General features: G+C 37.2%; 2 protein-coding genes across 9 annotated transcripts in view; both read left to right on the forward strand.

The window, feature by feature from the left end:
• The first annotated feature begins 1661 nt into the window (after positions 1-1661).
• Positions 1662-7943, forward strand: plpp1b (phospholipid phosphatase 1b). Of its 3 annotated transcripts, none has more exons than XM_016451141.1 (7): positions 1662-1974; positions 3300-3451; positions 4385-4656; positions 4818-4875; positions 5880-6056; positions 6560-6710; positions 7434-7943. In XM_016451141.1, exons 1-6 carry the CDS (start codon positions 1863-1865, stop codon positions 6674-6676), a joined length of 888 nt encoding a protein of 295 aa, XP_016306627.1. In that variant the 5' UTR covers positions 1662-1862; the 3' UTR covers positions 6677-6710; positions 7434-7943. The 3 variants fall into 3 exon arrangements, with proteins under 3 accessions (XP_016306627.1, XP_016306625.1, XP_016306626.1); XM_016451139.1 differs by having other exon boundaries at positions 6560-6672; XM_016451140.1 differs by lacking the exon at positions 7434-7943 and having other exon boundaries at positions 6560-6921.
• A 368-nt stretch (positions 7944-8311) lies between these two features.
• Positions 8312-14667, forward strand: part of ark2cb (arkadia (RNF111) C-terminal like ring finger ubiquitin ligase 2Cb) — a 13515-nt gene continuing 7159 nt past the window's right edge. For 3 of the 6 annotated variants that reach the window (XM_016451135.1, XM_016451136.1, XM_016451137.1), the window contains exon 1: positions 13513-14205. In XM_016451135.1, coding sequence (XP_016306621.1) covers positions 13805-14205 — 401 coding nt within the window. In that variant the 5' untranslated portion in view covers positions 13513-13804. Of the gene's footprint in view, positions 8517-9245; positions 9731-13512; positions 14206-14667 lie in introns of those variants that run through there. The other 3 variants (XR_001631116.1, XR_001631117.1, XM_016451138.1) reach the window with 3 other exon arrangements.

Consider the following 14667-nt stretch of genomic DNA (forward strand, 5'->3'; position numbering starts at 1 on the left):
TAATTGAACAAAATCAACCAACATTTAAATCTGTTAATCAAACAAAATCCACTGACATTTAAATAATTTAATTGAACAAAATCAACCAACATTTAAATCTGTTAATCAAACAAAATCCACTGACATTTAAATAATTTAATTGAACAAAATCAACCAACATTTAAATCTGTTAATTGAACAAAACCGACTGACATTTAAATTTGTTAATCGAACTAAATCAACTGACATTTAAATAATTTCATTGAACAAAATCAACCAACATTTAAATCTGTTAATCGAACGAAATTGACCGATATTTAAATCTGTTAATGGAAAAAAAATTGACCGATATTTAAATCTGTTAATCGAACAAAATCGACTGACATTTAAATAATTTTATTGAACAAAATCAACCAACATTTAAATCTGTTAATTGTACAAAACTGACCGATATGTAAATCTGTTAATTTAACAAAACTGACCGACATTTAAATCTGTTAATCGAACAAAACTGACCGACATTTAAATCTGTTACTCGAACAAAATCGACCGATATTTAAATCTGTTAATCGAACAAAATCGAACGATATTTAAATCTGTTCATCGAACAAAATCGACCAGCATTTAAATTTGTTAATCAAACAAAATCAACTGACATTTAAATAAATTTAATTGAACAAAATCAACCAACATTTAAATCTGTTAATTGAACAAAACCGACTGACATTTAAATTTGTTAATCGAACTAAATCAACTGACATTTAAATAATTTCATTGAACAAAATCAACCAACATTTAAAACTGTTAATCGAAAAAAATTGACCGATATTTAAATCTGTTAATTGAACAAAATCGACCGATATTTAAATCTGTTAATGGAACAAAACCGACCGACATTTAAATTTGTTAATCGAACAAAATCAACTGACATTTAAATACATTTTATTGAACAAAATCAACCAACATTTAAATCTGTTAATCGAACGAAATCAACTGACATTTAAATAATTTAATTGAACAAAATCAACCAACATTTAAATCTGTTAATCGAACAAAATTGACAGATATTTAAATCTGTTAATGGAAAAAAATCGACCGATATTTAAATCTGTTAATCGAACAAAATCGACTGACATTTAAATAATTTTATTGAACAAAATCGACTGACATTTAAATAATTTTATTGAACAAAATTAACCAACATTTAAATCTGTTAATCGAACGAAATTGACCGATATTTAAATCTGTTAATGGAACAAAATCAACCAACATTTAAATCTGTTAATCGAACAAAATATACCGATATTTAAATCTGTTAATCAAACAAAATCCACTGACATTTAAATAATTTAATTGAACAAAATCAACCAACATTTAAATCTGTTAATCAAACAAAACCTTTTGACATTAAACTCTGTTAATCGAACAAAACTGACCAACACTGTTTTCCTGTAATGTGAAGCTGCTTTGAAACATCTGTATTGTATAAATGGCTTTATAAATAAAACTGACTTGACTTCAGTGTGGCCTGTTTATTTTACATGTTAAACAGTGTTTGGAATGTTATGAAACCTGAATGAGAATGCAGAAGCTCTGCTCTATTTTAGGCATCACTGAACGTGACTCTGCGGAGGAAGAGGAAGCGGTGGGCGGAGTCTGTAGATGATTGACAGGCGGAGGGATTGACCTCACCATCATGCGATATGCAGTAACCGGAGATAAAACGGTGACATACATCGAATCATCGCCATAAAACGCATATGATTCACGGAAACGTGATTAGAGAAGCAGCCGGGTGTTCGCTCGATGATCAGATTATCTCCAGTTTATGCTTTCGTGATAATAAGTCAAAGAGCTGCATTGTTTTTATCTGATGTAAATAAATGCTCAGTTATAAATTCTCCAGAGGCTCCAGAAGTGTGTTTGCGGAACTGAGAATGTTCGAGACTAAAGGACTCTTCAGTGTTTGTGTGGACGTCAGCTGCGTGCTGCTCGGTAAGACATTCACAATCACAACAGAAACTCTACAGATGTCTGGCCTGTCTCAGCAGCCGATGATTTTGCGCAGTAAATCTGCGTTATTATTGTTACCGCTTGAGATTCTTATGGATCACAATGTATCACAATGTATCACTGACGCGCGAACATTGTTTCAGTTCCGCTCTTTGATGAAACATTCATTTCAGAAGCACATCCGTCCATGTATATTACCACGCATACTCATTATAGGTTATTATACACACTTTTATTATTGCTCAGAAAAGCATAAGTACGAGCTTGTATCGAGATACAGTTCTTTAGTCTCTTTTATGAGGTGAGATAAAAGTACAGCTGTAGGTGTTCACAGATAAGTTGTGTTTATACTGTAGAAATGGCCCAGCTAACAAAAAGTGCTCTAAGAATGTGTTGTCAATGTTATTTCTAAACCCTTACGAAAATGAACCATGGTTTTACTACAAATAAAACTATTTTGGTTACTATAGATATTAACCACAAATTAACCATGGTTTTGCTACACAAACCATATAGTTTAACCATGGTATTTGTAGTAAAACTGTGGTTATGCAAATGGTTATCAATACGCCAAAAAAACCATGGTTACTACACTTATACTACAATAAAACCATGGTTATTTTTCTTAAGGGAATGCTCTCTGAACGTGTTTTTTTTTTTTAATAATTTAAAAACATGTTTCTTGGTTATGCAAACGTTAGAGAAAACATTAAGGGAATATTTTGTGTTATCATTTTACAGGTAAGTAATAACGTAAAAAAAAAAAAAACACTTTAAAAAGTAAAACATTTTAGAAAAAAAAAACGTTCCATGAATGATGTAAGAGCTAACATTTTCTGCAGGTATCAAAAAGGTCTTAAAATTCGCCTAATTAAGGCCTTGAAACGTCTTGAATTTAGAAAGTCGTGGAATTAAATGCAAAAAATTAATGTTGAATTAAGTTGAGCCCATCAAATATCAAAACGTTCTCTGAGAGCTGGGATATTTTTTCACAATCGTAGATGTTTAAAGCACTTATGCAACATATTCCAGATACTCACTATTAGCTCTATATTATGTGCATTATTAGATCATGCATAGAAATGCTTAAAATGTCTGTGTGCAATGATTGTGTCTCTTCAGCAGAATCTGCACTGAAACATGCACATACTAACAAAACAAACATCAACACATAGCCATCTGTTCCTAAAGCGCTGGAGCTTCACCATTAATATTCAGTAATATCATTGATTTGACTGCACTGAAACATCAGATGACAACAAAACTGCTCTTTTGAGACCTTCATTCGTGCTTTGTCTTTGTTGCAGCTGGACTTCCATTTGCGATATTGAATATTCAGCACACGCCATTCAAAAGAGGCTTTTTTTGCAGCGATGACTCCATCAGGTACCCCTTTAAAGAAGATACCATATCCTACCAGTTACTGATGGGAATAATGATTCCATTCGCACTGTTGATGGTAAGTGTTCGGTTGCTTTCTTAACCAGTACTCTTCTTCAGGGCCCATATTCACAAAACATCTTAATGCTAAAAGTAGCTCATAACTCGCCGATTTAAGAGAAAATCTTAAAAATAATGTGCGTGTCATTCCTAAATGTCGGACTCCTAAATGTTTGCTCTAAGAGTATTTCACAAAGTGTTTTAGCTCTAAAACTAGCTCCTAAATCTGTGAAAGGTTAGGAGCAGTGAAGAGAGTCCTAACCACAAACTATCCTAAAATAGCTGTTTCCGGCAATCTAACATTTTAGAAACATTTGATAATGAGCTTTAATAAAGGTATCGCCTTTGGTTTTGGAGGTTATCCCGACTCTAAATTATATCCTTGTTTTCATTAACCAGCTGGGCAAGAAGGAACAGCTGCTTGGTTTTCTTTTACGTTTGCACGTCTTACTATCAGCCATGATTATTCTGCTCTGTTAATTAAAAGGCTGTTTAGATGCATATCCACTAATTATGAGAAGAACACAGGCTGACAATTAGCTGAACATGTACTTGTTTAATTAATGACACTTAGCCAGCATTTTAAAACGTTTATGTGAATGTGGCAATTCACTTTTTTTTTTTTTTTACTTTTATATATGGCAACATCGTGCTGTACAATATTCCTCTGAATGAATCTCTGACAGAGACTATCAGCCAATCACTGTGTGCATAGTTAGTAAGCTTGAAGACATCATGCATAGCAATGAGCTCAGCCCCGCCCCCTTACTCTGAGCTTAAGACTTCTCTCTATTCCTTAGTAAAAGTTTGCAGCTTTGTGAATAGGTTTTAAGAGAAAACTCTTTTTTACTGCTATTTAGGAGAACTCTTAGTGGTAAGATAAAATGTTTTGTGAATACGGGCCCTGATCTCAGATGAAAACATCATGCATTTTGTTTTCTCTTCACCACAGATAATCTTCAGTGAGTGTTTTTCCTTGTATGTGCGGTCCAGAGCTTCTTTCAGTTATGCGTATATAGCATGTGTGTATAAGGCCGTGGGATCATTCGTGTTTGGAGCGGCGTTGAGTCAGTCTCTGACCGACATCGCCAAATACACCATCGGCCGACTGCGGCCGCACTTTCTGACTGTGTGTAAACCGCACTGGAGCCTCATTGACTGTAAATCCGGTTATATTGAGAACTTCACATGCACAGGAGATCCAGTCATCATCAATGAAGGCCGGTGAGTGCAAAACAGTGCAACGAACACTCGCATTCAGAAAGAAAAATTCATTTTTATACTTTTGCATTGAATCTGTGAGTGCATTGTTTGATTTAGAAAAGAACACATTGTTCTGGTTGTGTCTGGTTTGCTAATGATGACGTACAATCTTCTACCGACAGGCTTTCCTTTTATTCTGGCCACTCATCATTCTCCATGTACTGTATGCTGTTTCTTGCTGTAAGTGTGTTTCATTAAATTTAAAGCGAGATGCTACAGGCAAAACCACTGTTTTTTTTATGCACTAACGTCACAAACTCCAGGGAAGACGATGATGTTGATAAAAAATAAAACTAGGTTTATTAAATAACTCAATATGCGAGACCGCATGCTATACACAAACAATGTATAGGCTGGAAACAGAGTAACATAAATACTGGGAAAATAAGGGTTAAATGACAAACACCTGTGCAAATTAAATGAGTTGCCATGACAACTGAATATGAATAGTGGCGGGAAAACTTGAACAAAGGAAGACGGGAAACTAATGAAAACAAACTAAAATCCGTGATAATTAAACTAACTAAACAGAAGCGTGACCGCAGTCCTCTTTCAGTCTGGTGGAAAGCAAATATCCAAAACACACATTTAAGTGTTTCTTTTATTGCACTTCATCTATGTGCGTCTGTAGATTTCAATTCTCCGAAGTCGCTTACACACACAAAACAGATGAAGGTTTTTCACATTTCATTCACACCGATTTATACAACATTTCACTCCTAAAAACATGTTTGATTTCAGTCTGTTGGCAGTATTTTCTGAATTATCGAGTGATAAAAAGAGAAATCCATCCTTTAACTCTAATGTGGCAACAAAATCAACCCAATTATCCAATCGGGACAAACTCTTATAGACTTGATGGACAAGATGGACCCAGAAAAACTTTTACAATTACTTTCAAAAGTACATATTTAAAGAATCTTTTATAGAATTGTATTATTTGTGTATTGTGTACTACTGTACTGTTTTTCTAATGTATAATCTAAACCAAGTCAAGTCTGACATTATCCAGTCTTTAGATTTATGTGCTGGAAATGCATTCAAAATTGATGCATATTTAATTAGATAATGCCTCATTTGAATATTAATCAACTGGAGCAGTATAGTGATATCTACTTGTTTACATTTTTACCCCATTCACCTTAAGTGATGTTTATCATATACATATATATTTCTCTTTACAGCTGTATGTCCAGTCTAGACTGAGAGCAAGTTGGGCTCGACTGCTTCGGCCTACTCTGCAATTCTCTTTCATCGCGGCGTCTCTTTACGTGGGTCTGTCGCGCGTCTCTGATTATAAACACCACTGGAGTGACGTTCTCACTGGACTCGTACAGGGAGCCGCTGTGGCACTGTTTACTGTAAGTGAGGCTTGTTAATATGTGACCCTGCAGCACAAAAGCAGTCTTAAGTCGCTGGGGTATATTTGTAGCAATAGCCAACAATACATTGTATGGGTCAAAATTATCCATTTCTCTTTTATGCCAAAAATCATTAGGATATTAAGTAAAGATCATGTTCCATGAAGATATTTTGTAAATTTCCTACCGGAAATACATCAAAACTTAATTTTTGATTAGTAATATGCATTGCTAAGAACTTAATTTGAACAACTTTAAAGATGATTTTCTCAATATTTAGATTTTTTGCACCCTCAGATTCCAGATTTTCAAATAGTTGTATCTCAGCCAAATATTGTCCGATCCTAACAATCCCAACCATACATCAATGGAAAGCTTATTTATTCAGCTTTCGGATGATGTATAAATCTTAATGACCCTTATGACTGGTTTTGTGCTCCAGGGTCACATATATGCATGCCATGCTGTAACCAACACACTTCTCTCTCTCTCTCTCAACGCAGGTGTTCTTTGTATCGGATCTGTTCAACGCCAAACGCACGTCAGATAAAGATGAGATCTCGCACGCGAGTCTTCAGGAGACGTCAGATCCACCGAACCACTACGACAGCACCGAGTGAGACAGAACGCACTGTCCTTCCTTCCATCCTTACAGTAACATGCAATCCTTTTCACAACTGATTCACTTTTATAATATTACTGGGGGAAAAATGTCATTTTTCATAATGCACAGCAGTAGAGAAGAATAAAATGTCATCATGATAAATACAGCGGCAGTGTAACAATATTCGCTCTGCAGTGGCTGTATATGTGACCCTGCAGCACAAAAGCAGTCTTAAGTCGCTGGGGTATATTTGTAGCAATAGCCAACAATACAGTGTATGGGTCACAATTATCCATTTCTCTTTTATGCCAAAAATCATTAGGATATTAAGTAAAGATCATGTTCCATGAAGATATTTTGTAAATTTCCTACTGTAAATATATCAAAACTTAATTTTTGATTAGTAATATGCATGGCTAAGAACTTCATTTGCACAACTTTAAAGATGATTTTCTCAATATTTAGATTTTTTTGCACCCTCAGATTCCAGATTTTCAAATATTGTCCGATCCTAACAAACCATACATCAATGTTACGCTTATCTCAATTTCAAACGGACCCTTATGACTGGTTTTGTGCTCCAGGGTCACATATACACTCACCAGTGTAAAAATTGGTTTCTCTTTCCTTGCAGACCTCATAGGGTTATTTATTCAACTAAAGGTTCCTGCTCAGTGTCAGTGAATCATGTATATCATTGGGAATTATGCGGTACAAGAACATAAAAGAAAAACATTCCCATCATGCCACTAAATGTTAAACTTTTGCTGCAGTGCGTTTTAGGTCCTACTGGGCTTTCAGGAATCCAGATGGCTGTGTTCCCACTTGATTTTGACATGACACGGCTCTTTCAACACACTTAAAACAGATGCAAATAAAGCTTCTTCACTGGAAACGATGGTTTCATGAAGAACCTTTAACATGCATGGGACCTTTTCCATTGCATTATAGTGGAAAACGATTTTTTAGATTATTAAAATGTTCTTCGCATTAAGAAAAGATGGTTCACTGAAAGGTTCTTTGGGGACCAAAAATGGTTCTTCTATGGCATCTTTTTTTTTTAAGAGCGTATGCATCCCTATCCATCAAACAATCCTATTAGTAACCAACATATGCAAGTGTAAATGTCTTATTTCAGCTAGGTTGTTTTTAAATGTGAAATAAAGACTGTTACAACCAATGCTTTGTACACTTGACTCTAAGACACTATTTTATGATTTACAGTTGTTTAAAGTTTTTTTTTTTTTTGTATCAAATTGTCAAAATAAAAAGGAAAGTAGGTATGGGCCAAAAATTTGAATGCATCACGTAAAAAAAAAAAAAATTATTTTCCTGCTTTATTTTTAATTCATTGGCAGCTGTGCTAGTGAACCAATGAAACATGGTACTGTAAAATATTTTTTTTTTGCTGCAATTAAAGCTCTGCCAGATCAACTGTGATGTAGTTATTGATATTCAACTAATCATCATAATCATTTTGTCCTCAGTGGCGCCTCTAGCGGTCAGATTTATGTGCTGGTTTCGAGCTTTGGTCATTTTGATTCACTCGGTTCGCTCGAATCTGTTTAAAACGCGATTCGCGGATTCGATCGAATCCTTCCTTACAGGTACATGCTTCGCGACTCGGTTCGTTTGAATCGCTAAGAAGAACCGATTCAACAGAGCGATTTGTTGGCGAATCGAACGCCGCCGCCGCTGTTCTTTGTCCTCGCGGTGACTGCATATGATCCCGCTGAATGTACATTATTTATTCCTCCGTTTACAGTCTGTATTCATCAAACAGAAGATCTGAAGGATGGTGTTAGTTCATGTCGGATATTTGGTTCTTCCTGTCTTTGGCTCAGTGAGAAATAGAGGTATTTATAACGCATTATTTCACGATCAGATCACATCTAAGGGCCTTTGCTTGTTTAATGCATGATTATTAAACCCCACGACTGATCTATATGCTGCTGTAGATCCTAACTGAGGAGATAATCAGTAAAAACCAGGTGATTTGTTTTTTTTAGCGAATCGTAGGTTTGATTCGGATCTGAGGTAACGTTAACGTTAATAACCTGTTAAGTTAGCTAGCCGAGCGAAGGACGCGTTCCGCGTCAGATTTAACTTTAAAATGCATTTAAAATAAACAAATTGGCTTCTATGAAGGATATACGTTTTATCTGACAGATTGTCGATTCGTTTTATCGTGTATTTGAGCGCTGTATGTATTTGTTAAGGTTTATTTGTAAGGTTTGGTTTTACCTCAGAAAGCTACAGATGCTAATTCAGGCCTGAGCTCAACCGACAACAAATAAAACATCAACACATCATTTATTAACTAGAGTCTTGTAATGTTCATTTGTATTACATTTATGAATGGCTAGGGCCTCAGAAAGTATCTGCAGTTCATCAAACAAAAGCTGATGTGTCTAAAAACATTATTTTTGAGCAATTGTCTAAAGAAGAAAAACAACACACTAAACGAGCTGCTAACTTTACCTCCATCACTGATTTCATGAAGCTTTATGATTTCTGTTTCTGATCTTCTGTCTCATGGTTTGATTTCATGTGCTTTATTTCTTTTCTTATCTCCTGTCTCATAGTCTGTGGAGGCTGAATCTACATTCTGCATTATCAGATCATTGTGTTTTAATGATCATCTGTGTTCTGATCCCTCCTCATTTCCTATTTCCATCAGAAGACGACAAACATCTCAGATCTGCTCCCTTCCCGAGAACAAACACACACTAAAACCAGAGCCTAACACGTTTAGAGCATAAACTACTGTGTGTATGTCACGTGCTGTAGTTTAACCCACATCCGTAGCTCTAGAAGAGTGACTGGTGTGTGTCCCATTCAGCTTTGGTAGTCGACATGTTTGTAAATTCCTGTAAAATGGATGCATTTGGATGCAAAACCTTTAGCCGTCACCTGCATAACGTGTGCTCCATTCATCGCACTTCTGATTTTACACGATCATCCACACTCATGTTTGAGGAAAAGCAAAAAAACCAACACCCAATGAAGTAACACTAGGGCCTTTCGCACCGCTTTAGTTCAGTACTGGGACGATTTTGCACGAACTATTTCCCAGTACTATTTAAAGGGTTGCATTCGCACCGATGGTTCTCGAAAAAGGCAGTCCGGTACTAAAATCGCACCCAGTTCCGGCGGTGCGAAAACGCCAAAAAGTGGGTAGTTCCACAATTAGTTCTGGTACTATGAAAAGGTTCCCACGGTGCAAAAGGCCCTACTGTAACTAGCTGACGATTGGCTCCGATTGCATCGAATCCAAATTGCGTCCAAAATGCCATCCATTTGGCAGGGATGTTGATTTCCTGCACTGCTACTTGAGATCCTCTATTAGAGCAATGCAAATGTCTATTGTTTGGTTGTGGTCTGCCTACCTTTTGTTCTGGTAATAGACTTCAGTGCATGAATCACATTATTTAGATTCTACATCGAATAGACTCCAATGTAATCTTTCTGTACTGTAGCCAATGCATCTGCTCATTGGATGTTGCTTTTGTTCTGTTAACCCTGTACTGAGCATGGTGGGCCTTGCTATTGGTCAATGTTGTTTTATTTGTTGCATGGACTTATTATCATGACACAAATCCACACATACTAATATTTTTCAATAAAGAATATAGTATTTTTCCTAACCTCCAGTGTGCTTCTTGCTGATTTCCATTTATTGTCTCCCCCCACCTCCTCCCTCTGCTGTGACCGATAGACTGATTTCCTCGCTTTTTTCATCATGAGACCTCAATGAGTTGATCTGTGGTCATTTACGCTCATCACTGAGGCACTTAAAGGTGCAGTGTGCGTTCACGATAACCGTAGACGTCCACAATTTGAACGAGATCCTACTAGCTCCGCTGCACCTTTAAGTCTTCTCACTGTAAACGATCCGGATGCAATGTAAACGTGGCCTTTCTCTGGTGTGTCCACACATTTCATCTCTGTGATTGAATCTTTTCTCACTAACACACAGCGAGCGATGGGCACGTCCCATTTCTCTGTGTGACGATGATGACACATTCTACGTGATTTAGGCTTATGTGTTTTCGATTCCTTCATTCTGAAGTCTGTGTGTGTCTGCCAGCAGAAAGTAGAGTGGAGAGATGGGTAATTCTGCTTTTCTGTGTCTCATTTTTCCCATTTCTACTATGATAGTGAAGTGTTCTCAAACCCATAAAGTGGTGCATTGATTAATTTCCTCATTAATTTGTTGTCTTGCAAGTAGCCGGCAGATAACTCCATCACAACACCACAAACTCGGTCTCAATCCATCTTTCAAACATTCACCCGTCTTTCATTATTAATACACAGTGAAACATCAGTAGTACTTCTGAAGGAAGGACATTTAACTTCTATGCAGCCTATTTGATGTAAAGTTAGCCTTTTGGAACAGGAGTTATAGCCTAGTCATGCCAAGACATGCAATTATTGCTCTATAAATTAATGTTCACATGTCAGCTCATAATAAAGCATGCTAACCACATGTCTTGCCCCTGCACCAAACTGTGATTTCTGCTGCTTCTGATGTTATTTTGCCTCTATGGACCAAATTGAATGTTTAGAGTTGAAGGGTTAATCACTCCTCTTGGATAAATCACAGTAAACATGTTCCTAAGGGTAAAGAGTCAGTCCTAGAACAACATTCCTATCAATCAAACAGATTTCAGACTCGTTCTTAACTCTTCAGGAGTGGGCAATGGATGAGGTCTGGACTATGATTGTTGTTCCAGAACCAACAGAGGCTGTTGATTCAGGAAGATGTCCTACTTCATGTCCATTGAGATGTCATTGGCTTTGAGATTTTGTTTTGCCAGCACATGGATATTGCTTTGGAAAATAGTTCCCACACACGTATCCAGCGTCGGCGCCACGGGGGGCCTGAGGGGGCCCGGCCCGGCCACCTCGGTCACTGTGCCCCCTCACCTCTGGTGCCGTCTCCGTAGTGGGCGCCCTGATTTTAGTCGGTGAGGCAAGGTACTGCCCTAAGAAGGTCTCCCAGGCTGCGAAATGTTGCATTTAGAAATAATTATGATTAACTTTGCTATATTCTTTAATTTTCAAACTGCTAACACTTTGCACTTTGCAGTTTCGAATTATGCCTTTACTGTATAACCAAAAGTTACGGAGTAGTCTATTTAATGTTTCAGTTGTTTGATGGCGCCAGCGCCTCACGTGCACACTAAGCTACTGCATTCATTGGAAACAGCGCAGCCGTTCACCGTGAGACCCGCTCCACTGTGGCATATTTTTACTCATTATGATATTTTTCAGTCGATATTGGAACGCGCGTGAACTACAAAGCCTATGTTACCTTATAAGGCTAATAGTTTAGCTTCAGCTACATTGCGAATATGGACACATTTGGATTTGTGCCTGAGAGAGTAAGCCCAACTTTACCTTACGTTTCTTTATAAATTAATTTGTTTTGGCATGTTTATTGCTAAGCATATATTATTATATACTGCAATTATATTTATCCATTAGAATTATATATTTTAAAATTTTTATTCTGTTCTGATACGGTTAAATTTAAAGGGCAAAAAAATCGGATCTCGTGCGGGTTTTTGTGTTTACACGTGTGCAACGAATTCCGATCTGTGTCAGATGTGAGCGAAAGATCGGATTTTTTGTGCCAGTGTAAACGCAGCCATAGTCTCGGCCAAATCAAACAGAAGTGATTTACATTCACTTCTGGCTTTTTTCAGTCTTGATTGCAAATGTTTTTTTCTTTTTTTGTACGATGGATAATTAAAACAAAAATCAGGCGTGTGTATTTATAACATTACTAGGCCTACATTATTTTTTTCAGAAATGTAAGTAACTTAAAATGGTATTGTGTGTTTGTAATTGTAATATTTTTATCTATAGTCCTATACAGCAAAACTACAGAGCTTCCAGTAGGTTATTTTATGGAGCTGTAAACACGTATCCAAAGTTCTGTCATTAGAAAACACAAATCCCTTCATTGATAATGCGTGACGGGCTAACAGCTCGCATGAAAACACGGCAGCTTCGGTCTAAATCCAGAGCACTGAGACTTTTACTGTTCGCTCAGACATTTGGCTGAGAACCTAAAGCAGCTGTGGATTCCTTCAGCTGATCTCCATCTCTCAGTCTGCTTTTGGTAGTTGCTAAATAACTAGACCGTTCACATCTGCTGGGCCGAGGTGAGGAGACACTTCTGTTCACAGCTGTAGAATATGGTTGATATATGCATGATTATTTACCAAAAAAATGGCTAAACAGCCAATTTCATTGGACAACTCAATCACAAAGCATTCAAGAAAAGTTGAGACTTAAGAAAAGTCATTGATGGATCCATCAGGATGTTCTACCAATGCTAGGTCTAGGGTTAGTGGTCTATATTTGTTTTAACGCTTTGTAACATTACCAATGTAATCTTTATCTTTAGGTTTGTGCTTTATTGGTTTGGGAACCAGTTGGAAACCACACAGTTTGGTTTCCAAAAGAGCAACAATTCTACAATGAGAGTGATACCTGAAAAGTTCAGTGACCTGTTGCATAAACTTTTATCTAACTAAGATAGTCATCAAACTTTTCTCCAGGACTGGTTGTAATTTTTTAAGATCAGTTACTTATGCCTGATGAAGGCCATAGGACTGAAATGTTTTGATATGTGGGATTTATTCGTATTCGCTTTGATCAGTTACTTAAAAAGGTAGACTTGTCTAATTTGAACCTGAAAGGTAAAACTGGCTTGGCTAACAGCTAGTTAAGACAAGTGTTTATGCAACTGGCCACATGACTCATAACCAGTTGATATATGCCTAAATAAATATGAACTATTTAAATATGACTATTTAAGATTAAAAAAACGAATTGGGGTATTGTATTGTTGTAGAGTGACAAAGTGTTTGGATAGAAGAAAACACAAAATTGAACCGCAAAATGTGAGAGGTTGAACTAGTTGCAAGTCATGCTATTTACATTAATTGGTGAACGGCACTGACTTCAGTTACCTGTTCAGACCGTCTAATCCGATAATAAGTTTGATTCCCAATCCTAAACACTAACTGTGTGAATAATAGCATCCCAAACCAAAATATTAACGCAAACATGCTGTTCAAACACAATTCGCTCACCTTCACTCTTAATTTACCATCACACCCCACTGCTGATGATTGATTTCTTCAGGAAAGGAGGAAGGCCAGCATCCAGCAGCGGTTTAATCCCATTCATAATTTGCTCTGATGTCGTTGTTGTTGCAGGATCTCATTTTAGCAGGCATCAGCACAGTCATGCTACCTCTTGCCGGCATTTCCACGTAGGCCCCCAGGCCCAAATCCCTGTTGATTTCCCAATGCCCCATCCAGGACAATCTCAGACAGGAATGAGCCATCACCTTGGCCCCGCGCACCAGCCAGCCGCGGCGTTACATCCACCCCTCAACCACATACCAGCACCACCGTTCCAGGACATCCCGGCCCCACCCTTCCTACCTCAGGCTTTACACCAGCAATACCTCATCCAGCAGCAGATCCTGGAGGCCCAGCACAGGAGGATACTTCCACAGCCCAGGTATTACAGCGTTTTCAACTCATAATCAACCATACTTCACAAGTTCGCCTGCCCATCCAGTCTTAAGACCATAGTTAATGGTAAACGAGCTTGGTTTGCTGTCCTCAAAGGAGGCTCGAACCCAAGGCTTGTGGTACTACGTAGAGGGATGCCAGAAGAATTGCCACTGGGATGGTGATCCTTATGTACGCTCATAATGAATGATTAGTGTCTTCGTGAACTTCATTTGGAAGTTCATTTATGTTCTTGAGGCAAGATACTACAAGCAAAAACATTGTTTTTTCATTCACTGGTTTTGAGAATTTGGGTTATTTGGCTTTTCATAATGTATTCACTGTATTCAATGATTCTCTCACTTAGTGTTTTTGCCTTGTTTTCTATCTAAAAAATTCTTGAATCAAGATGAATTTACTGTACAAGTAAAATGACTTAAGATATTATGTCTTGTTTTCTGGAAAAAAA

The sequence above is a fragment of the Sinocyclocheilus anshuiensis genome, unplaced genomic scaffold (assembly GCF_001515605.1).
Source record: "Sinocyclocheilus anshuiensis isolate Anshui unplaced genomic scaffold, SAMN03320099.WGS_v1.1 scaffold479, whole genome shotgun sequence".
Taxonomy (NCBI): Eukaryota; Metazoa; Chordata; class Actinopteri; order Cypriniformes; family Cyprinidae; genus Sinocyclocheilus; species Sinocyclocheilus anshuiensis.

What these genes read in the sequence shown, in the direction of transcription:
- plpp1b (XM_016451139.1), top strand. Translation starts at nt 1,863, where the DNA reads ATGCTCAGTTATAAATTCTCCAGAGGCTCCAGAAGTGTGTTTGCGGAA. An exon ending in TTCCATTCGCACTGTTGATG is followed by an intron (nt 3,452 to 4,384) that starts GTAAGTGTTCGG and finishes TCTTCACCACAG; the next exon opens with ATAATCTTCAGTGAGTGTTT. An exon ending in ACTGTATGCTGTTTCTTGCT is followed by an intron (nt 4,876 to 5,879) that starts GTAAGTGTGTTT and finishes TTCTCTTTACAG; the next exon opens with CTGTATGTCCAGTCTAGACT.